At 55.1% G+C, this 22,755-nt stretch overlaps 2 protein-coding genes and 2 long non-coding RNA genes across 4 annotated transcripts in view; 2 read left to right on the plus strand and 2 right to left on the minus strand.

Moving 5' to 3' along the window:
* Positions 1 to 17,181, plus strand: part of LOC145534148 (uncharacterized) — a 770,273-nt gene extending 753,092 nt beyond the window's left edge. The window contains exons 99-100 of the long non-coding RNA XR_014074274.1: positions 7,320 to 7,431; positions 14,963 to 17,181. This is a non-coding gene — a long non-coding RNA (uncharacterized LOC145534148). The remainder of the gene's footprint in view (positions 1 to 7,319; positions 7,432 to 14,962) is intronic.
* Positions 1,822 to 6,893, minus strand: LOC145533934 (uncharacterized). The gene is made up of 3 exons (XM_081561283.1): positions 3,439 to 6,893; positions 2,727 to 3,039; positions 1,822 to 2,474 (listed from the first exon to the last, which is right to left on the minus strand). Exons 1-3 carry the CDS (start codon positions 3,673 to 3,675, stop codon positions 1,846 to 1,848), a joined length of 1,179 nt encoding a protein of 392 aa, XP_081417409.1. The 5' UTR covers positions 3,676 to 6,893; the 3' UTR covers positions 1,822 to 1,845.
* Positions 9,456 to 11,258, minus strand: LOC145534121 (uncharacterized). The gene is made up of 3 exons (XM_081561494.1): positions 11,081 to 11,258; positions 10,369 to 10,681; positions 9,456 to 10,116 (listed from the first exon to the last, which is right to left on the minus strand). The coding sequence occupies exons 1-3, from the start codon at positions 11,213 to 11,215 to the stop codon at positions 9,488 to 9,490; spliced, it is 1,077 nt and encodes a 358-aa protein (XP_081417620.1). The 5' UTR covers positions 11,216 to 11,258; the 3' UTR covers positions 9,456 to 9,487.
* Positions 17,182 to 22,605: 5,424 nt separating the features above from the next.
* Positions 22,606 to 22,755, plus strand: part of LOC145534150 (uncharacterized) — a 694,441-nt gene continuing 694,291 nt past the window's right edge. Inside the window, exon 1 of the long non-coding RNA XR_014074276.1 lies at positions 22,606 to 22,717. This is a non-coding gene — a long non-coding RNA (uncharacterized LOC145534150). The remainder of the gene's footprint in view (positions 22,718 to 22,755) is intronic.

A 22,755-nucleotide genomic window follows, 5' to 3' on the forward strand; every position in this document is an offset into this window, starting at 1 on the left:
TCTTCACAGGATGAAGAGAGTAACGTGCCAAGGTAGCAATCGATGTCCTCATTCGAGAGGATGAAGCTGGTGCTCAGAGAAGGGGGGAACTTGGCCACAGCAAGGAGGTGTGCACCCAGACAGAACCCCCAGATCCGGCCATTGGAGCTCAGGGAGGCCACTGGTGTGGCTTGTCCCTGTGGCAGGGGCCGAGGCACGCAGCCCACCCTGATTCCTGCGGGGGCCTGACTTGGGAAGTGCCATCTGGTAGCTTTGAGACTCACCAAACCAAATTGCACTGGAGAGAGGAGGGACACCTTCCTTCATCCACCCCCCACCCCCGCCGGATTCCCACATACCCTGACCCCTTTCTCCCGATTTCGGAGCCATTTCCAGAGTCCCGCTCATATGACCTCATTCGAAGTGCACTGTGGACGAGCTGCCATCTGCAGCTACTACCACAGCGGCCAAGGGCTTTAGCTCCCGACTACCTCCCTTCCTTTGGAACTTGGGGGCCCTCTACTCCCCACTTGCACACCACAGACCTTTGCTGAGGATTGTGGGGACCCTCACTCAGTTTGCAGTACGTTGTAGCCATCCCTGTCCTCTCTATACCTCCCTTGAAACTCAGCTTGTGAGCTCCTTTGGAGCAGCGTGGCCCACCTGGCTGCAACGGAAGAGACACAGCTGACAGTGAAACAACAGCTCAGATCTGAGACCCGGAAAGCTCTGTCAGAAGGGACCTCCCTCTTCACACCATAGAGGCTGTAGGAGGCGCCAGGCTTTCGAACCAGTGCTGGGGCCAAAATGACTCCACAGCTGTTTTCCTTCCTGGGGAGGGTTCTGGCTTGAGTGGGAATGGCTCAAGTCTCCTAAGCTTCTGCAAGCCCACTGTGTGCAGATTCACGGTACACAGAGAGGAGAAGGTGGAGTCCTGCCCTGTAGGTGGTCACAGCTCACGGATGAGCCAGGCAGGCAGGCAGGCAGGGCATGAGAACACCTGAGCTGCCTTCATGAGTGAATGGTGTGGGGGCAGAGGAAGAGAAGCCGGTCTGCTCCCTCGTGTGGTGCCCCGGGCAGGTTGTCCCCAGAGGAAACCCTTACGACGGTGAGGACTATCACTGCTGTTTCCCAAGGGGTTCCGTCGGTGCGTGTCTTCCCCGGAGCGGTCAGGCCGTCTCTCAAGTACACGGGCCATGGGCATTGCCTCTCCTTGGAAATTCCCATGTGTTTCTCTTTTTTATGGAACAGTGATTTTCTAGAGGGGTTCTGGGCCACAAGGATGTTGGGTCATTTTCTAGCCTTCTGTCATGAAGAACGCTTTCCTGGGTGTTGGGGTGGTTTGTTGTTCCAGCTCCCTTTCTTGGCTTCTTTTGGGAGCTGGTGCAACAAGACGAGCTCAGCCTCTGCCTTCTGGCTGAGATGTCACCCTTGACACAGCAATGCCTGCCTGGAGATAATGATGGCAGTTGCCAAAAGGGCTTCGTTTGGCACATGGTATCTTGAAAGGACGTACACCGTCCTTTCAGATATCAAAGGCTAGTTCAAATGACATAAAAATGAGAACTCTCCAATGGAGTCTTACAGTAGTTGGAGAGTCCAGAAACCACTCCTTCAGTCATTTCACTGAGAGTCATTGATTGGGGACACCAAGAATATAGGAAGGAATGCACAAAGAAAGGATGAAATTGTGTTCAGGATCGGGGGAAGGGATGAACAGGGCGTGCTTGCCTTGAATCCAGGCTTTGTTGGGGGGTGGGGCATAAAGATCAAACGGGTCTGAAACTACAAAGTGGTGATGGTAACACAGTATCACCAGAGTTACACAACAGTGTTCCCAAATTGCAACAATGATGAAAAAGTTTACTAATCCCAACTTAACCAACAAAAGTACAGGAAACCATACAAAAAATAAAACATCACCAGAAAGGTGGAAACAAAGCAACTGCAAAGCAGTTCAGGGGAAAGGAACTCCATGTCCCCTGGGGGCAGACCGAGTTGCCAGCGTCCACGGTGAGCAGACGGGGATGGAGGCTGCAGAGCCGACCGCTCCCCTGGACGTGGTGTTTCCGGCAAGGGCTCTGGGTGTCTGTCCAGAGCGGGGGCTCGTTCTCCCTGCAGGGGTGGGTGAGTCATCGTGGGCGTCTGGGTGTTGCGCGGGAGCCAGGGCAGGCTCTCCCTGCCGAGGCGGTGACTCCTCCTCTGCCTCGGGTTCTCCTGCCAGAGCCCGAGCAGGTAGAGGTGCACGTGGAGGTGGAGGTTCTGGCTGAGGGGGTGGGACATCAGTGCCTGGGGCTGGGGGTCCTGCAGGCATGGAGATCCGATCTGCCCGGTGTGCTGGCCAGTACCCAGCTGGCCTGGTGTCTCTGCGAGGGCAAGTCTCGGTTCTCCATCTGCCCTCGGTGGATCCCTGGGTCCTGCACCTGGAGCCAGCACCTCTGTAGGGACAGGTCTGGGAAGCGGAGCCTGGTTCCAGTTGGAGGCCAGTGCTAGAGCTGGGGGAGAAGCAAAGTTTGCCCACAGGCCAGCCTTGGCATGTGCGTCTCCCGGGACAGAAAGCTTCCAAGAGATTCCCAAAGAATACCCAGCGTCGGATGTCTTTTGGGACTGAAGTGTGCAAGATGGGGGGCGGGGGGTGTGAGGCCAGCGCTTGCTGCAGGCCCAGCAGCAGCTTTCGGGGACTCGTCCCTGTGTAGCTCAGCACCCCCTCCCCACACACTCCCGTGCACCAGCCCCAGCGTCCTCACCTCTGTGCTCTGGCGTGCTGGGCTCCAGGTCCTCCTGCTGCCTCAGAGGCCGGGGTTCTCGGGACTCTGGGTCGGAGCCGGGTGTGCTGAGCTCCGTGGCAGCCTCAGACTGGGCCGCCGGGTGTATCCTGGGCGGTGTCTCGGCAGCAGGCCTTCCCCGCCTCCGCTTCTCCCCCGGTGGGGCTGATGCCTCCGTGGGCACGCTCACCTGGAGCCTGCACTGGGCCTCACGGGCGGGGGGGTGGTGCTCCGACCCCTCCCTCCGGGAGGTGGATGGGGTGTCCCCGTCCTCGGCCTCATCACGTGGGAAGCTCTGCAACGACAGTGACCGTCAGCCAGCCATGCTAGGAGTTTTCCGAGCTGGGCCTGGGCAGTGGAGCCGCTGCTTCTGCCTGCTCGAACTTCTCTTCCCAGAAGGGTCAGAGAAGTGTGTCTGCTCAGATCCCCACCCGGGAGGAAAGAGACCCACCTGAGGGTGTGAGGTCCGCCTGGGCGGCCGCCGCTGCCCGCACTCTCCCCATCCCGCCCAGCCTGCTCTCCCCTGGGGTGTGGACACAACTTGTCCGCAGGCTTCTGACCCCACATCCGCCTGGGCTTCCTTGAGGGAGACACACCCCAAGAAACCCGCATCCACACACACAGGCAAAGGACCCGGTGTTTCCGGGTGGCATGGGAGAGGCGGCCTGGTCCGTCCTGGGGCTCCCCGTGTTACCTTTCTGTTTCTCCGGGCAAAGGGCCAGAGGCCTCTCGGGGGTGTCCTGAGCCAACGTCGACAGGGTGCCCGCGCACACTGCCTGTGAGCACTCCTGAGGCCCCGGCCTCTGGGCAGGGGCAAACAGCAGAACATCCTGGCAGCCAGTGAACTGGCTGGGGGCTCCTCTCCGCTCTGGAGGCCTGGATACCCGGGCTGCGGGTTCTGTTGGGTTCTGTTGCCGGCAGGTGACATCATCTCCTGGGGTTCGTGCTGAGGTCCCTTCCCCAAAACTTCCCAAGGGAATCTCTGGGTTTCTGACTGCTCGACCACCCCCCTTAGGCCATGTGCAGGCACAGTGACACCCACACAGCCCAGCCCACAGCCCTGGGGAGGCCTGGGTTCAGCCAGGGCCTGAGCTCCGAGGACCCCACTGCTCTCAGACCAGGCTCCTTCTTCTCATAAGTGGTGTGGCCCTGGACAAGCATATGCCCCTCAGGGTTGCCCCAGTCTCTCCATCTGCAGAGTGGTGGTCATTCTCCCATCTGCTTCCTAGGTCTGTCGGCCTACGAGCAGCTCCATGCCTTTCCACCTGGGGCCGATATCACGTGGAGCTTGTGCGCTGAGACTTCAGAAAGAAAGATTCCATCCAGGGCTGACACAGCACAGAATGGGGCAGAACGAGGCCTGGATGTGCCGTGGTACCCAGGAAAAGGCACTCCCCCTCCTGACTGTTTTGAGACCCCGCATCCAAGTTGGAGGACCGAAAGGAAGACTCGAAGGTCTCCCTCTCTTATAGAAAAGAGTAGCCAACTTTCTGCTCCTCTGTTTCCATTGAGATTCTGTTCAAGTGTCCCAGCTCGGCTTCTGCGGGTGGCTGAGCTTCTAGTGGCTCCCTGCGTTCTTGTCTTTTCCTCTCCAAACCTTCCGTCCTTTTCCCCCTTCTGGGGTGGAAGGGCGCTGTCATTGCTTCTACCTTCGAGGCAGATTGAGGAAAAGTCTGGACCGTCGACTCCTTTCCTCTCTTTGGTTCCGTGTCTCTCTCTGGCTGTGTCCCTCTCTTTTCCTTTCTCAGTTCCGTCTGTGTCTTCCTCTTTCTCTCTCGTGTGTGGATGGATGGATGCTAGGGATGCACATGTATATGATTAGATGAGGGTTATGTTTTAGGGATAGGTTAGAGGGAGAGAAAGGCTTTAGGTCGGAGTTGGTCATGGGGGAAGGGTCAAGGGTGGTGGTGGTGTTGTTTCTTGGAATCTGAGTGCTGTGCATTCTTCGTCTCTTTCCATATGAACCCCTTCTCAGATACACCACTTGCAAGGAGTCTCTCATGTTCTGTTTCCTATCTTTTGCATTTGTGAATGCTTAGCTTCTCTGTTGTGAAGAGGTTCCATTGGATGGAAACCCATGGGTGTACTTCGTGTACCTCTTTGCCTTACTTGAAGAGACCCATTTCGACCTCCGCCCAGCAAATGGCAAGGAGACTCTGATGTTAAGGAGCCTTTGACCTACGCTTCTTTCTAGCTATCTCATGACATCAGTCTTTAGGGTGAGGTTTTCCCCCTATATTGAGGTGGTATGAGATCAAAACCAATAGCGTTCTTCAGATGTAGCTGTCTGGTTTTCCCATGGACATTGATTGAAGAGGCTTTCTTGTTCCCATTTGGATATTCTCCCCTTCTGTGTCAGAGATGAGTTGACCATGGATGCTGGGGTTTGTTTCTGGACCCTCCACTTTATTCCATCGATCTGGATCTGTGTGTGTTGTTGTATTCCCAATAGCATACTGTCCTGCTGCTGCTGCTGCGGCTAAGTCACTTCAGTCGTGTCTGACTCTGCGTGACCCCATGGCCTGCAGCCTACCAGGCTCCTCCGTCCAGGACGTTTTCCAGGCAAGAGTACTGGAGTGGGTCGCCATTGCCTTCTCCGATACTCTCCTGAGGATCCTAGTTTGGTCGTCTAATTTCCTTTCACACAACCTTGGATGTCCGTATCGGGGCTTTTTCGTCGGATTGTATTGACAGTTTAGGCTCTTTTCTGTCTCCGTACCCCTTTTGCAATTCTTTGTTCGGTGCGAAAATGCATTGGCATTTTGGGAGGAATAGCATCGAAGCGGTGGATTGCCTTGTGGGGCTGTGACATCATTTTCCCAATAGGAATTCTTTCAAGCCCTGAGCACAGCTTCTCTTTCCAGTGATTGGTGTGGGCTTGATCTTCCTTCTTCCATCTCTCGCCGTTTTGTGAGAACAGGTCCATCCTTCCCTTCTGGGTTAGATGGACTGGTGGGTATCACTTCAGTGAATGGCATTGTCAGTGGGGGTGATAATTCCCTTCTCGTTGGAAGACTTTGCTGTGAGTATTAGAAATGCAAGTGACTTCTCTTCCCCTTCCTCCCTGTCCATCTCTCAGAGCCACCGGGAAACAGAGGCCTCATCCACGGTCACACAGGCCTGAGGGGGTGCAACTAGACTGTTGTTTCTTCAGGCCCTCAGTGCTGGACATCATCCGGGATCCTCTGTGTGTGTCTTCCTCAGTCTGGTGTCCCTTCAGACCTTTCCCTAGTTTTCACAGGCTTGTTGTGTTGGTGTTCTTTGTCTGTTTGGAGACACATCCTTGATAAGCTTTGTGTTTCCACTCATTCGTCTCGCGATGTATGACCTGTCTTTTGCTTTTGTCATGAGGTCTTTCCCACAGTAGATATCTTTGATTTTGCAAAGTCCACTGTATTCTCTGGGTTTTTTTTTTTTGTGGACTGGCTTTTAGTTTTGTGTGTGAAGACTCAAAGCACGTGTCCGGTTTCTGCTCATTGTTCTTCGAGATTTGTGGCAAGTTTTCATGGAAAGTTTGTCTAGGGATAACTGGAAGTGAACTCGGTGTAAGGTGTCAAGTCTCCATCTCCATTCCTGTCATCCCCTGCAGTTTCCAATTCCCTGTTCCTGAGTGGTTTTAGAGACCTTGTGGGGAGTTTGGTTGCATTGGAGTTTGCATTTCCACCTTGATTCGATTCACACTGTTCTGCCCTCAGGGACACTGTCAAGGGGGAGTGAGGAGCAGCCTGCACTTCCAGCAGTGACCACACGGTGGGGCGAGTGCTGCTCTCCCCTCAGGGAGCCCCAGGCCACAGGCATCCCAGTGAGGAGCCAGCTCTGTGCTCAGCTGAAAGGAGTTAGTCTCTCAGGAGCCTCTGAGCCCTTGCCTTTGGATCACCCAGGGTGGGCATTTACTGGGACAGAAAAAATTGCCCTGAATTCCATGGACGGAAGAGCCTGGCTGTGTAGAGTTCGTGAGTTGCCGCGAATCAGACACAACTGAGGACACAAAAATTCTATAGATTAAAACACTTTTTGGGGGTGGGGGGGAGTGAAAGGGGGGGATGTGGGTTTTTTTGTCTTATATAATAGCCAAGGGAAATCTAGTTTAAACCTAAATTCACATAGACGGGAAAGGTATAGCTCTCCGTCACCCTATTAAAAAAAAAAAAAAAACTACTAAACTTTTCTGAAAGTTTATTTAGTAGCTTCCTTGAGCAGTTCATTGTGAAGCATTTTTTTTTTTTTCTGTGACATTGGCCTCATTAAAAAGCACGGTTTGCCTTTACTGGATAATTCTGTTCATTGGTTTCTTAGGGAACCTTGGTAATATTTGAGTTTCCTGGGGAGTATGGTCACATGACCTGGCCCTGGCCAATCGGTGCGTTCCACCTCCCTGGCCACTGTGATTGGCTCCGGGCTGGGGCAGTGCCCAATCGGGGCCCAGGGCCGGGCCTCCCGTTGGAAGCCAGGGGAAGACGAGCTGTCGTCCTGCTGGGGTAGGGGAAGGGGTGGGGCCGGGGGAGGTCAGGCTCCAGCAGTGGGAGGGGCGTGAGGCCCGCCTGCGGCAGTTGGTGACCTTCCTGCTCCCCTCAGGGCAGAGCCGCCGGCCTGAGAATGAGGGCGCTGCTGAGCCCAGGGCCTGGGATGGCCCGTTGCTGCTGTGGTCCCAGAGCTCCACCCGAGACCTGAGGGAAGCCGTCTGCCCGTGAGTCCTCTCCCGCTTGTCTGTCAGCTTGTTTGAACCATGCTGGGTTTTCTGCCCAGCTGGCTAAGGGGAGTCCCTGGAAATGCAAGGGTGTGGGTTTTGGCAGACTTCAGGGAAGACATGCCAGATGAGCCTGGGAGACTCCAGCTTAACCTGGATTCAGGAGATATCTCTTCGGGCCAGCTAGTAATTGTAGGATAAGCCTAATGAGTCTTCACAGGATGAAGAGAGTAACGTGCCAAGGTAGCAATCGATGTCCTCATTCGAGAGGATGAAGCTGGTGCTCAGAGAAGGGGGGAACTTGGCCACAGCAAGGAGGTGTGCACCCAGACAGAACCCCCAGATCCGGCCATTGGAGCTCAGGGAGGCCACTGGTGTGGCTTGTCCCTGTGGCAGGGGCCGAGGCACGCAGCCCACCCTGATTCCTGCGGGGGCCTGACTTGGGAAGTGCCATCTGGTAGCTTTGAGACTCACCAAACCAAATTGCACTGGAGAGAGGAGGGACACCTTCCTTCATCCACCCCCCACCCCCGCCGGATTCCCACATACCCTGACCCCTTTCTCCCGATTTCGGAGCCATTTCCAGAGTCCCGCTCATATGACCTCATTCGAAGTGCACTGTGGACGAGCTGCCATCTGCAGCTACTACCACAGCGGCCAAGTGCTTTAGCTCCCGACTACCTCCCTTCCTTTGGAACTTGGGGGCCCTCTACTCCCCACTTGCACACCACAGACCTTCGCTGAGGATTGTGGGGACCCTCACTCAGTTTGCAGTACGTTGTAGCCATCCCTGTCCTCTCTATACCTCCCTTGAAACTCAGCTTGTGAGCTCCTTTGGAGCAGCGTGGCCCACCTGGCTGCAACGGAAGAGACACAGCTGACAGTGAAACAACAGCTCAGATCTGAGACCCGGAAAGCTCTGTCAGAAGGGACCTCCCTCTTCACACCATAGAGGCTGTAGGAGGCGCCAGGCTTTCGAACCAGTGCTGGGGCCAAAATGACTCCACAGCTGTTTTCCTTCCTGGGGAGGGTTCTGGCTCGAGTGGGAATGGCTCAAGTCTCCTAAGCTTCTGCAAGCCCACTGTGTGCAGATTCACGGTACACAGAGAGGAGAAGGTGGAGTCCTGCCCTGTAGGTGGTCACAGCTCACGGATGAGCCAGGCAGGCAGGCAGGCAGGGCATGAGAACACCTGAGCTGCCTTCATGAGTGAATGGTGTGGGGGCAGAGGAAGAGAAGCCGGTCTGCTCCCTCGTGTGGTGCCCCGGGCAGGTTGTCCCCAGAGGAAACCCTTACGACGGTGAGGACTATCACTGCTGTTTCCCAAGGGGTTCCGTCGGTGCGTGTCTTCCCCGGAGCGGTCAGGCCGTCTCTCAAGTACACGGGCCATGGGCATTGCCTCTCCTTGGAACTTCCCATGTGTTTCTCTTTTTTATGGAACAGTGATTTTCTAGAGGGGTTCTGGGCCACAAGGATGTTGGGTCATTTTCTAGCCTTCTGTCATGAAGAACGCTTTCCTGGGTGTTGGGGTGGTTTGTTGTTCCAGCTCCCTTTCTTTGCTTCTTTTGGGAGCTGGTGCAACAAGACGAGCTCAGCCTCTGCCTTCTGGCTGAGATGTCACCCTTGACACAGCAATGCCTGCCTGGAGATAATGATGGCAGTTGCCAAAAGGGCTTCGTTTGGCACATGGTATCTTGAAAGGACGTACACCGTCCTTTCAGATATCAAAGGCTAGTTCAAATGACATAAAAATGAGAACTCTCCAATGGAGTCTTACAGTAGTTGGAGAGTCCAGAAACCACTCCTTCAGTCATTTCACTGAGAGTCATTGATTGGGGACACCAAGAATATAGGAAGGAATGCACAAAGAAAGGATGAAATTGTGTTCAGGATCGGGGGAAGGGATGAACAGGGCGTGCTTGCCTTGAATCCAGGCTTTGTTGGGGGGTGGGGCATAAAGATCAAACGGGTCTGAAACTACAAAGTGGTGATGGTAACACAGTATCACCAGAGTTACACAACAGTGTTCCCAAATTGCAACAATGATGAAAAAGTTTACTAATCCCAACTTAACCAACAAAAGTACAGGAAACCATACAAAAAATAAAACATCACCAGAAAGGTGGAAACAAAGCAACTGCAAAGCAGTTCAGGGGAAAGGAACTCCATGTCCCCTGGGGGCAGACCGAGTTGCCAGCGTCCACGGTGAGCAGACGGGGATGGAGGCTGCAGAGCCGACCGCTCCCCTGGACGTGGTGTTTCCGGCAAGGGCTCTGGGTGTCTGTCCAGAGCGGGGGCTCGTTCTCCCTGCAGGGGTGGGTGAGTCATCGTGGGCGTCTGGGTGTTGCGCGGGAGCCAGGGCAGGCTCTCCCTGCCGAGGCGGTGACTCCTCCTCTGCCTCGGGTTCTCCTGCCAGAGCCCGAGCAGGTAGAGGTGCACGTGGAGGTGGAGGTTCTGGCTGAGGGGGTGGGACATCAGTGCCTGGGGCTGGGGGTCCTGCAGGCATGGAGATCCGATCTGCCCGGTGTGCTGGCCAGTACCCAGCTGGCCTGGTGTCTCTGCGAGGGCAAGTCTCGGTTCTCCATCTGCCCTCGGTGGATCCCTGGGTCCTGCACCTGGAGCCAGCACCTCTGTAGGGACAGGTCTGGGAAGCGGAGCCTGGTTCCAGTTGGAGGCCAGTGCTAGAGCTGGGGGAGAAGCAAAGTTTGCCCACAGGCCAGCCTTGGCATGTGCGTCTCCCGGGACAGAAAGCTTCCAAGAGATTCCCAAAGAATACCCAGCGTCGGATGTCTTTTGGGACTGAAGTGTGCAAGATGGGGGGCGGGGGGTGTGAGGCCAGCGCTTGCTGCAGGCCCAGCAGCAGCTTTCGGGGACTCGTCCCTGTGTAGCTCAGCACCCCCTCCCCACACACTCCCGTGCACCAGCCCCAGCGTCCTCACCTCTGTGCTCTGGCGTGCTGGGCTCCAGGTCCTCCTGCTGCCTCAGAGGCCGGGGTTCTCGGGACTCTGGGTCGGAGCCGGGTGTGCTGAGCTCCGTGGCAGCCTCAGACTGGGCCGCCGGGTGTATCCTGGGCGGTGTCTCGGCAGCAGGCCTTCCCCGCCTCCGCTTCTCCCCCGGTGGGGCTGATGCCTCCGTGGGCACGCTCACCTGGAGCCTGCACTGGGCCTCACGGGCGGGGGGGTGGTGCTCCGACCCCTCCCTCCGGGAGGTGGATGGGGTGTCCCCGTCCTCGGCCTCATCACGTGGGAAGCTCTGCAACGACAGTGACCGTCAGCCAGCCATGCTAGGAGTTTTCCGAGCTGGGCCTGGGCAGTGGAGCCGCTGCTTCTGCCTGCTCGAACTTCTCTTCCCAGAAGGGTCAGAGACGTGTGTCTGCTCAGATCCCCACCCGGGAGGAAAGAGACCCACCTGAGGGTGTGAGGTCCGCCTGGGCGGCCGCCGCTGCCCGCACTCTCCCCATCCCGCCCAGCCTGCTCTCCCCTGGGGTGTGGACACAACTTGTCCGCAGGCTTCTGACCCCACATCCGCCTGGGCTTCCTTGAGGGAGACACACCCCAAGAAACCCGCATCCACACACACAGGCAAAGGACCCGGTGTTTCCGGGTGGCATGGGAGAGGCGGCCTGGTCCGTCCTGGGGCTCCCCGTGTTACCTTTCTGTTTCTCCGGGCAAAGGGCCAGAGGCCTCTTGGGGGTGTCCTGAGCCAACGTCGACAGGGTGCCCGCGCACACTGCCTGTGAGCACTCCTGAGGCCCCGGCCTCTGGGCAGGGGCAAACAGCAGAACATCCTGGCAGCCAGTGAACTGGCTGGGGGCTCCTCTCCGCTCTGGAGGCCTGGATACCCGGGCTGCGGGTTCTGTTGGGTTCTGTTGCCGGCAGGTGACATCATCTCCTGGGGTTCGTGCTGAGGTCCCTTCCCCAAAACTTCCCAAGGGAATCTCTGGGTTTCTGACTGCTCGACCACCCCCCTTAGGCCATGTGCAGGCACAGTGACACCCACACAGCCCAGCCCACAGCCCTGGGGAGGCCTGGGTTCAGCCAGGGCCTGAGCTCCGAGGACCCCACTGCTCTCAGACCAGGGTCCTTCTTCTCATAAGTGGTGTGGCCCTGGACAAGCATATGCCCCTCAGGGTTGCCCCAGTCTCTCCATCTGCAGAGTGGTGGTCATTCTCCCATCTGCTTCCTAGGTCTGTCGGCCTACGAGCAGCTCCATGCCTTTCCACCTGGGGCCGATATCACGTGGAGCTTGTGCGCTGAGACTTCAGAAAGAAAGATTCCATCCAGGGCTGACACAGCACAGAATGGGGCAGAACGAGGCCTGGATGTGCCGTGGTACCCAGGAAAAGGCACTCCCCCTCCTGACTGTTTTGAGACCCCGCATCCAAGTTGGAGGACCGAAAGGAAGACTCGAAGGTCTCCCTCTCTTATAGAAAAGAGTAGCCAACTTTCTGCTCCTCTGTTTCCATTGAGATTCTGTTCAAGTGTCCCAGCTCGGCTTCTGCGGGTGGCTGAGCTTCTAGTGGCTCCCTGCGTTCTTGTCTTTTCCTCTCCAAACCTTCCGTCCTTTTCCCCCTTCTGGGGTGGAAGGGCGCTGTCATTGCTTCTACCTTCGAGGCAGATTGAGGAAAAGTCTGGACCGTCGACTCCTTTCCTCTCTTTGGTTCCGTGTCTCTCTCTGGCTGTGTCCCTCTCTTTTCCTTTCTCAGTTCCGTCTGTGTCTTCCTCTTTCTCTCTCGTGTGTGGATGGATGGATGCTAGGGATGCACATGTATATGATTAGATGAGGGTTATGTTTTAGGGATAGGTTAGAGGGAGAGAAAGGCTTTAGGTCGGAGTTGGTCATGGGGGAAGGGTCAAGGGTGGTGGTGGTGTTGTTTCTTGGAATCTGAGTGCTGTGCATTCTTCGTCTCTTTCCATATGAACCCCTTCTCAGATACACCACTTGCAAGGAGTCTCTCATGTTCTGTTTCCTATCTTTTGCATTTGTGAATGCTTAGCTTCTCTGTTGTGAAGAGGTTCCATTGGATGGAAACCCATGGGTGTACTTCGTGTACCTCTTTGCCTTACTTGAAGAGACCCATTTCGACCTCCGCCCAGCAAATGGCAAGGAGACTCTGATGTTAAGGAGCCTTTGACCTACGCTTCTTTCTAGCTATCTCATGACATCAGTCTTTAGGGTGAGGTTTTCCCCCTATATTGAGGTGGTATGAGATCAAAACCAATAGCGTTCTTCAGATGTAGCTGTCTGGTTTTCCCATGGACATTGATTGAAGAGGCTTTCTTGTTCCCATTTGGATATTCTCCCCTTCTGTGTCAGAGATGAGTTGACCATGGATGCTGGGGTTTGTTTCTGGACCCTCCACTTTATTCCATCGATCTGGATCTGTGTGTGTTGTTGTATTCCCAATAGCATACTGTCCTGCTGCTGCTGCTGCGGCTAAGTCACTTCAGTCGTGTCTGACTCTGCGTGACCCCATGGCCTGCAGCCTACCAGGCTCCTCCGTCCAGGACGTTTTCCAGGCAAGAGTACTGGAGTGGGTCGCCATTGCCTTCTCCGATACTCTCCTGAGGATCCTAGTTTGGTCGTCTAATTTCCTTTCACACAACCTTGGATGTCCGTATCGGGGCTTTTTCGTCGGATTGTATTGACAGTTTAGGCTCTTTTCTGTCTCCGTACCCCTTTTGCAATTCTTTGTTCGGTGCGAAAATGCATTGGCATTTTGGGAGGAATAGCATCGAAGCGGTGGATTGCCTTGTGGGGCTGTGACATCATTTTCCCAATAGGAATTCTTTCAAGCCCTGAGCACAGCTTCTCTTTCCAGTGATTGGTGTGGGCTTGATCTTCCTTCTTCCATCTCTTGCCGTTTTGTGAGAACAGGTCCATCCTTCCCTTCTGGGTTAGATGGACTGGTGGGTATCACTTCAGTGAATGGCATTGTCAGTGGGGGTGATAATTCCCTTCTCGTTGGAAGACTTTGCTGTGAGTATTAGAAATGCAAGTGACTTCTCTTCCCCTTCCTCCCTGTCCATCTCTCAGAGCCACCGGGAAACAGAGGCCTCATCCACGGTCACACAGGCCTGAGGGGGTGCAACTAGACTGTTGTTTCTTCAGGCCCTCAGTGCTGGACATCATCCGGGATCCTCTGTGTGTGTCTTCCTCAGTCTGGTGTCCCTTCAGACCTTTCCCTAGTTTTCACAGGCTTGTTGTGTTGGTGTTCTTTGTCTGTTTGGAGACACATCCTTGATAAGCTTTGTGTTTCCACTCATTCGTCTCGCGATGTATGACCTGTCTTTTGCTTTTGTCATGAGGTCTTTCCCACAGTAGATATCTTTGATTTTGCAAAGTCCACTGTATTCTCTGGGTTTTTTTTTTTTTGTGGACTGGCTTTTAGTTTTGTGTGTGAAGACTCAAAGCACGTGTCCGGTTTCTGCTCATTGTTCTTCGAGATTTGTGGCAAGTTTTCATGGAAAGTTTGTCTAGGGATAACTGGAAGTGAACTCGGTGTAAGGTGTCAAGTCTCCATCTCCATTCCTGTCATCCCCTGCAGTTTCCAATTCCCTGTTCCTGAGTGGTTTTAGAGACCTTGTGGGGAGTTTGGTTGCATTGGAGTTTGCATTTCCACCTTGATTCGATTCACACTGTTCTGCCCTCAGGGACACTGTCAAGGGGGAGTGAGGAGCAGCCTGCACTTCCAGCAGTGACCACACGGTGGGGCGAGTGCTGCTCTCCCCTCAGGGAGCCCCAGGCCACAGGCATCCCAGTGAGGAGCCAGCTCTGTGCTCAGCTGAAAGGAGTTAGTCTCTCAGGAGCCTCTGAGCCCTTGCCTTTGGATCACCCAGGGTGGGCATTTACTGGGACAGAAAAAATTGCCCTGAATTCCATGGACGGAAGAGCCTGGCTGTGTAGAGTTCGTGAGTTGCCGCGAATCAGACACAACTGAGGACACAAAAATTCTATAGATTAAAACACTTTTTGGGGGTGGGGGGGAGTGAAAGGGGGGGATGTGGGTTTTTTTGTCTTATATAATAGCCAAGGGAAATCTAGTTTAAACCTAAATTCACATAGACGCGAAAGGTATAGCTCTCCGTCACCCTATTAAAAAAAAAAAAAAAACTGCTAAACTTTTCTGAAAGTTTATTTAGTAGCTTCCTTGAGCAGTTCATTGTGAAGCATTTTTTTTTTTTTCTGTGACATTGGCCTCATTAAAAAGCACGGTTTGCCTTTACTGGATAATTCTGTTCATTGGTTTCTTAGGGAACCTTGGTAATATTTGAGTTTCCTGGGGAGTATGGTCACATGACCTGGCCCTGGCCAATCGGTGCGTTCCACCTCCCTGGCCACTGTGATTGGCTCCGGGCTGGGGCAGTGCCCAATCGGGGCCCAGGGCCGGGCCTCCCGTTGGAAGCCAGGGGAAGACGAGCTGTCGTCCTGCTGGGGTAGGGGAAGGGGTGGGGCCGGGGGAGGTCAGGCTCCAGCAGTGGGAGGGGCGTGAGGCCCGCCTGCGGCAGTTGGTGACCTTCCTGCTCCCCTCAGGGCAGAGCCGCCGGCCTGAGAATGAGGGTGCTGCTGAGCCCAGGGCCTGGGATGGCCCGTTGCTGCTGTGGTCCCAGAGCTCCACCCGAGACCTGAGGGAAGCCGTCTGCCCGTGAGTCCTCTCCCGCTTGTCTGTCAGCTTGTTTGAACCATGCTGGGTTTTCTGCCCAGCTGGCTAAGGGGAGTCCCTGGAAATGCAAGGGTGTGGGTTTTGGCAGACTTCAGGGAAGACATGCCAGATGAGCCTGGGAGACTCCAGCTTAATCTGGATTCAGGAGATATCTCTTCGGGCCAGCTAGTAATTGTAGGATAAGCCTAATGAGTCTTCACAGGATGAAGAGAGTAACGTGCCAAGGTAGCAATCGATGTCCTCATTCGAGAGGATGAAGCTGGTGCTCAGAGAAGGGGGGAACTTGGCCACAGCAAGGAGGTGTGCACCCAGACAGAACCCCCAGATCCGGCCATTGGAGCTCAGGGAGGCCACTGGTGTGGCTTGTCCCTGTGGCAGGGGCCGAGGCACGCAGCCCACCCTGATTCCTGCGGGGGCCTGACTTGGGAAGTGCCATCTGGTAGCTTTGAGACTCACCAAACCAAATTGCACTGGAGAGAGGAGGGACACCTTCCTTCATCCACCCCCCACCCCCGCCGGATTCCCACATACCCTGACCCCTTTCTCCCGATTTCGGAGCCATTTCCAGAGTCCCGCTCATATGACCTCATTCGAAGTGCACTGTGGACGAGCTGCCATCTGCAGCTACTACCACAGCGGCCAAGGGCTTTAGCTCCCGACTACCTCCCTTCCTTTGGAACTTGGGGGCCCTCTACTCCCCACTTGCACACCACAGACCTTTGCTGAGGATTGTGGGGACCCTCACTCAGTTTGCAGTACGTTGTAGCCATCCCTGTCCTCTCTATACCTCCCTTGAAACTCAGCTTGTGAGCTCCTTTGGAGCAGCGTGGCCCACCTGGCTGCAACGGAAGAGACACAGCTGACAGTGAAACAACAGCTTAGATCTGAGACCCGGAAAGCTCTGTCAGAAGGGACCTCCCTCTTCACACCGTAGAGGCTGTAGGAGGCGCCAGGCTTTCGAACCAGTGCTGGGGCCAAAATGACTCCACAGCTGTTTTCCTTCCTGGGGAGGGTTCTGGCTCGAGTGGGAATGGCTCAAGTCTCCTAAGCTTCTGCAAGCCCACTGTGTGCAGATTCACGGTACACAGAGAGGAGAAGGTGGAGTCCTGCCCTGTAGGTGGTCACAGCTCACGGATGAGCCAGGCAGGCAGGCAGGCAGGGCATGAGAACACCTGAGCTGCCTTCATGAGTGAATGGTGTGGGGGCAGAGGAAGAGAAGCCGGTCTGCTCCCTCGTGTGGTGCCCCGGGCAGGTTGTCCCCAGAGGAAACCCTTACGACGGTGAGGACTATCACTGCTGTTTCCCAAGGGGTTCCGTCGGTGCGTGTCTTCCCCGGAGCGGTCAGGCCGTCTCTCAAGTACACGGGCCATGGGCATTGCCTCTCCTTGGAACTTCCCATGTGTTTCTCTTTTTTATGGAACAGTGATTTTCTAGAGGGGTTCTGGGCCACAAGGATGTTGGGTCATTTTCTAGCCTTCTGTCATGAAGAACGCTTTCCTGGGTGTTGGGGTGGTTTGTTGTTCCAGCTCCCTTTCTTGGCTTCTTTTGGGAGCTGGTGCAACAAGACGAGCTCAGCCTCTGCCTTCTGGCTGAGATGTCACCCTTGACACAGCAATGCCTGCCTGGAGATAATGATGGCAGTTGCCAAAAGGGCTTCGTTTGGCACATGGTATCTTGAAAGGACGTACACCGTCCTTTCAGATATCAAAGGCTAGTTCAAATGACGTACAAATGAGAACTCTCCAATGGAGTCTTACACTAGTTGGAGAGTCCAAAAAACACTCCTTCAGTCATTTCACTGAGAGTCATTGATTGGGGACACCAAGAATATAGGAAGGAATGCACAAAGAAAGGATGAAATTGTGTTCAGGATCGGGGGAAGGGATGAACAGGGCGTGCTTGCCTTGAATCCAGGCTTTGTTGGGGGGTGGGGCATAAAGATCAAACGGGTCTGAAACTACAAAGTGGTGATGGTAACACAGTATCACCAGAGTTACACAACAGTGTTCCCAAATTGCAACAATGATGAAAAAGTTTACTAATCCCAACTTAACCAACAAAAGTGCAGGAAACCATACAAAAAATAAAACATCACCAGAAAGGTGGAAACAAAGCAACTGCAAAGCAGTTCAGGGGAAAGGAACTCCATGTCCCCTGGGGGCAGACCGAGTTGCCAGCGTCCACGGTGAGCAGACGGGGATGGAGGCTGCAGAGCCGACCGCTCCCCTGGACGTGGTGTTTCCGGCAAGGGCTCTGGGTGTCTGTCCAGAGCGGGGGCTCGTTCTCCCTGCAGGGGTGGGTGAGTCATCGTGGGCGTCTGGGTGTTGCGCGGGAGCCAGGGCAGGCTCTCCCTGCCGAGGCGGTGACTCCTCCTCTGCCTCGGGTTCTCCTGCCAGAGCCCGAGCAGGTAGAGGTGCACGTGGAGGTGGAGGTTCTGGCTGAGGGGGTGGGACATCAGTGCCTGGGGCTGGGGGTCCTGCAGGCATGGAGATCCGATCTGCCCGGTGTGCTGGCCAGTACCCAGCTGGCCTGGTGTCTCTGCGAGGGCAAGTCTCGGTTCTCCATCTGCCCTCGGTGGATCCCTGGGTCCTGCACCTGGAGCCAGCACCTCTGTAGGGACAGGTCTGGGAAGCGGAGCCTGGTTCCAGTTGGAGGCCAGTGCTAGAGCTGGGGGAGAAGCAAAGTTTGCCCACAGGCCAGCCTTGGCATGTGCGTCTCCCGGGACAGAAAGCTTCCAAGAGATTCCCAAAGAATACCCAGCGTCGGATGTCTTTTGGGACTGAAGTGTGCAAGATGGGGGGCGGGGGGTGTGAGGCCAGCGCTTGCTGCAGGCCCAGCAGCAGCTTTCGGGGACTCGTCCCTGTGTAGCTCAGCACCCCCTCCCCACACACTCCCGTGCACCAGCCCCAGCGTCCTCACCTCTGTGCTCTGGCGTGCTGGGCTCCAGGTCCTCCTGCTGCCTCAGAGGCCGGGGTTCTCGGGACTCTGGGTCGGAGCCGGGTGTGCTGAGCTCCGTGGCAGCCTCAGACTGGGCCGCCGGGTGTATCCTGGGCGGTGTCTCGGCAGCAGGCCTTCCCCGCCTCCGCTTCTCCCCCGGTGGGGCTGATGCCTCCGTGGGCACGCTCACCTGGAGCCTGCACTGGGCCTCACGGGCGGGGGGGTGGTGCTCCGACCCCTCCCTCCGGGAGGTGGATGGGGTGTCCCCGTCCTCGGCCTCATCACGTGGGAAGGTCTGCAACGACAGTGACCGTCAGCCAGCCATGCTAGGAGTTTTCCGAGCTGGGCCTGGGCAGTGGAGCCGCTGCTTCTGCCTGCTCGAACTTCTCTTCCCAGAAGGGTCAGAGACGTGTGTCTGCTCAGATCCCCACCCGGGAGGAAAGAGACCCACCTGAGGGTGTGAGGTCCGCCTGGGCGGCCGCCGCTGCCCGCACTCTCCCCATCCCGCCCAGCCTGCTCTCCCCTGGGGTGTGGACACAACTTGTCCGCAGGCTTCTGACCCCACATCCGCCTGGGCTTCCTTGAGGGAGACACACCCCAAGAAACCCGCATCCACACACACAGGCAAAGGACCCGGTGTTTCCGGGTGGCATGGGAGAGGCGGCCTGGTCCGTCCTGGGGCTCCCCGTGTTACCTTTCTGTTTCTCCGGTCAAAGGGCCAGAGGCCTCTCGGGGGTGTCCTGAGCCAACGTCGACAGGGTGCCCGCGCACACTGCCTGTGAGCACTCCTGAGGCCCCGGCCTCTGGGCAGGGGCAAACAGCAGAACATCCTGGCAGCCAGTGAACTGGCTGGGGGCTCCTCTCCGCTCTGGAGGCCTGGATACCCGGGCTGCGGGTTCTGTTGGGTTCTGTTGCCGGCAGGTGACATCATCTCCTGGGGTTCGTGCTGAGGTCCCTTCCCCAAAACTTCCCAAGGGAATCTCTGGGTTTCTGACTGCTCGACCACCCCCCTTAGGCCATGTGCAGGCACAGTGACACCCACACAGCCCAGCCCACAGCCCTGGGGAGGCCTGGGTTCAGCCAGGGCCTGAGCTCCGAGGACCCCACTGCTCTCAGACCAGGCTCCTTCTTCTCATAAGTGGTGTGGCCCTGGACAAGCATATGCCCCTCAGGGTTGCCCCAGTCTCTCCATCTGCAGAGTGGTGGTCATTCTCCCATCTGCTTCCTAGGTCTGTCGGCCTACGAGCAGCTCCATGCCTTTCCACCTGGGGCCGATATCACGTGGAGCTTGTGCGCTGAGACTTCAGAAAGAAAGATTCCATCCAGGGCTGACACAGCACAGAATGGGGCAGAACGAGGCCTGGATGTGCCGTGGTACCCAGGAAAAGGCACTCCCCCTCCTGACTGTTTTGAGACCCCGCATCCAAGTTGGAGGACCGAAAGGAAGACTCGAAGGTCTCCCTCTCTTATAGAAAAGAGTAGCCAACTTTCTGCTCCTCTGTTTCCATTGAGATTCTGTTCAAGTGTCCCAGCTCGGCTTCTGCGGGTGGCTGAGCTTCTAGTGGCTCCCTGCGTTCTTGTCTTTTCCTCTCCAAACCTTCCGTCCTTTTCCCCCTTCTGGGGTGGAAGGGCGCTGTCATTGCTTCTACCTTCGAGGCAGATTGAGGAAAAGTCTGGACCGTCGACTCCTTTCCTCTCTTTGGTTCCGTGTCTCTCTCTGGCTGTGTCCCTCTCTTTTCCTTTCTCAGTTCCGTCTGTGTCTTCCTCTTTCTCTCTCGTGTGTGGATGGATGGATGCTAGGGATGCACATGTATATGATTAGATGAGGCTTATGTTTTAGGGATAGGTTAGAGGGAGAGAAAGGCTTTAGGTCGGAGTTGGTCATGGGGGAAGGGTCAAGGGTGGTGGTGGTGTTGTTTCTTGGAATCTGAGTGCTGTGCATTCTTCGTCTCTTTCCATATGAACCCCTTCTCAGATACACCACTTGCAAGGAGTCTCTCATGTTCTGTTTCCTATCTTTTGCATTTGTGAATGCTTAGCTTCTCTGTTGTGAAGAGGTTCCATTGGATGGAAACCCATGGGTGTACTTCGTGTACCTCTTTGCCTTACTTGAAGAGACCCATTTCGACCTCCGCCCAGCAAATGGCAAGGAGACTCTGATGTTAAGGAGCCTTTGACCTACGCTTCTTTCTAGCTATCTCATGACATCAGTCTTTAGGGTGAGGTTTTCCCCCTATATTGAGGTGGTATGAGATCAAAACCAATAGCGTTCTTCAGATGTAGCTGTCTGGTTTTCCCATGGACATTGATTGAAGAGGCTTTCTTGTTCCCATTTGGATATTCTCCCCTTCTGTGTCAGAGATGAGTTGACCATGGATGCTGGGGTTTGTTTCTGGACCCTCCACTTTATTCCATCGATCTGGATCTGTGTGTGTTGTTGTATTCCCAATAGCATACTGTCCTGCTGCTGCTGCTGCGGCTAAGTCACTTCAGTCGTGTCTGACTCTGCGTGACCCCATGGCCTGCAGCCTACCAGGCTCCTCCGTCCAGGACATTTTCCAGGCAAGAGTACTGGAGTGGGTCGCCATTGCCTTCTCCGATACTCTCCTGAGGATCCTAGTTTGGTCGTCTAATTTCCTTTCACACAACCTTGGATGTCCGTATCGGGGCTTTTTCGTCGGATTGTATTGACAGTTTAGGCTCTTTTCTGTCTCCGTACCCCTTTTGCAATTCTTTGTTCGGTGCGAAAATGCATTGGCATTTTGGGAGGAATAGCATCGAAGCGGTGGATTGCCTTGTGGGGCTGTGACATCATTTTCCCAATAGGAATTCTTTCAAGCCCTGAGCACAGCTTCTCTTTCCAGTGATTGGTGTGGGCTTGATCTTCCTTCTTCCATCTCTCGCCGTTTTGTGAGAACAGGTCCATCCTTCCCTTCTGGGTTAGATGGACTGGTGGGTATCACTTCAGTGAATGGCATTGTCAGTGGGGGTGATAATTCCCTTCTCGTTGGAAGACTTTGCTGTGAGTATTAGAAATGCAAGTGACTTCTCTTCCCCTTCCTCCCTGTCCATCTCTCAGAGCCACCGGGAAACAGAGGCCTCATCCACGGTCACACAGGCCTGAGGGGGTGCAACTAGACTGTTGTTTCTTCAGGCCCTCAGTGCTGGACATCATCCGGGATCCTCTGTGTGTGTCTTCCTCAGTCTGGTGTCCCTTCAGACCTTTCCCTAGTTTTCACAGGCTTGTTGTGTTGGTGTTCTTTGTCTGTTTGGAGACACATCCTTGATAAGCTTTGTGTTTCCACTCATTCGTCTCGCGATGTATGACCTGTCTTTTGCTTTTGTCATGAGGTCTTTCCCACAGTAGATATCGTTGATTTTGCAAAGTCCACTGTATTCTCTGGGTTTTTTTTTTTTTTTGTGGACTGGCTTTTAGTTTTGTGTGTGAAGACTCAAAGCACGTGTCCGGTTTCTGCTCATTGTTCTTCGAGATTTGTGACAAGTTTTCATGGAAAGTTTGTCTAGGGATAACTGGAAGTGAACTCGGTGTAAGGTGTCAAGTCTCCATCTCCATTCCTGTCATCCCCTGCAGTTTCCAATTCCCTGTTCCTGAGTGGTTTTAGAGACCTTGTGGGGAGTTTGGTTGCATTGGAGTTTGCATTTCCACCTTGATTCGATTCACACTGTTCTGCCCTCAGGGACACTGTCAAGGGGGAGTGAGGAGCAGCCTGCACTTCCAGCAGTGACCACACGGTGGGGCGAGTGCTGCTCTCCCCTCAGGGAGCCCCAGGCCACAGGCATCCCAGTGAGGAGCCAGCTCTGTGCTCAGCTGAAAGGAGTTAGTCTCTCAGGAGCCTCTGAGCCCTTGCCTTTGGATCACCCAGGGTGGGCATTTACTGGGACAGAAAAAATTGCCCTGAATTCCATGGACGGAAGAGCCTGGCTGTGTAGAGTTCGTGAGTTGCCGCGAATCAGACACAACTGAGGACACAAAAATTCTATAGATTAAAACACTTTTTGGGGTTGGGGGGGAGTGAAAGGGGGGGATGTGGGTTTTTTTGTCTTATATAATAGCCAAGGGAAATCTAGTTTAAACCTAAATTCACATAGACGGGAAAGGTATAGCTCTCCGTCACCCTATTAAAAAAAAAAAAAAAACTACTAAACTTTTCTGAAAGTTTATTTAGTAGCTTCCTTGAGCAGTTCATTGTGAAGCATTTGTTTTTTTCTGTGACATTGGCCTCATTAAAAAGCACGGTTTGCCTTTACTGGATAATTCTGTTCATTGGTTTCTTAGGGAACCTTGGTAATATTTGAGTTTCCTGGGGAGTATGGTCACATGACCTGGCCCTGGCCAATCGGTGCGTTCCACCTCCCTGGCCACTGTGATTGGCTCCGGGCTGGGGCAGTGCCCAATCGGGGCCCAGGGCCGGGCCTCCCGTTGGAAGCCAGGGGAAGACGAGCTGTCGTCCTGCTGGGGTAGGGGAAGGGGTGGGGCCGGGGGAGGTCAGGCTCCAGCAGTGGGAGGGGCGTGAGGCCCGCCTGCGGCAGTTGGTGACCTTCCTGCTCCCCTCAGGGCAGAGCCGCCGGCCTGAGAATGAGGGTGCTGCTGAGCCCAGGGCCTGGGATGGCCCGTTGCTGCTGTGGTCCCAGAGCTCCACCCGAGACCTGAGGGAAGCCGTCTGCCCGTGAGTCCTCTCCCGCTTGTCTGTCAGCTTGTTTGAAC

The sequence above is a fragment of the Giraffa tippelskirchi genome, chromosome 14 (assembly GCF_054371585.1).
Source record: "Giraffa tippelskirchi isolate mGirTip1 chromosome 14, T2T-mGirTip1v1.2.pri, whole genome shotgun sequence".
Classification (NCBI taxonomy): Eukaryota; Metazoa; Chordata; class Mammalia; order Artiodactyla; family Giraffidae; genus Giraffa; species Giraffa tippelskirchi.

Excerpts from the sequence above, each read along its gene's own strand:
- LOC145533934 (XM_081561283.1), bottom strand. The coding sequence starts at position 3,675 with ATGATGTCACCTGCCGGCAACAGAACCCAACAGAACCCGCAGCCCGGG. Across the intron at positions 3,040-3,438 it reads TTGCCCGGAGAAACAGAAAG|AGCTTCCCACGTGATGAGGC; the intron begins GTAACACGGGGA and ends CTGTCGTTGCAG. Across the intron at positions 2,475-2,726 it reads CAGCACGCCAGAGCACAGAG|CTCTAGCACTGGCCTCCAAC; the intron begins GTGAGGACGCTG and ends CTTCTCCCCCAG.
- LOC145534121 (XM_081561494.1), bottom strand. The coding sequence starts at position 11,215 with ATGTTCTGCTGTTTGCCCCTGCCCAGAGGCCGGGGCCTCAGGAGTGCT. Across the intron at positions 10,682-11,080 it reads TTGCCCGGAGAAACAGAAAG|AGCTTCCCACGTGATGAGGC; the intron begins GTAACACGGGGA and ends CTGTCGTTGCAG. Across the intron at positions 10,117-10,368 it reads CAGCACGCCAGAGCACAGAG|CTCTAGCACTGGCCTCCAAC; the intron begins GTGAGGACGCTG and ends CTTCTCCCCCAG.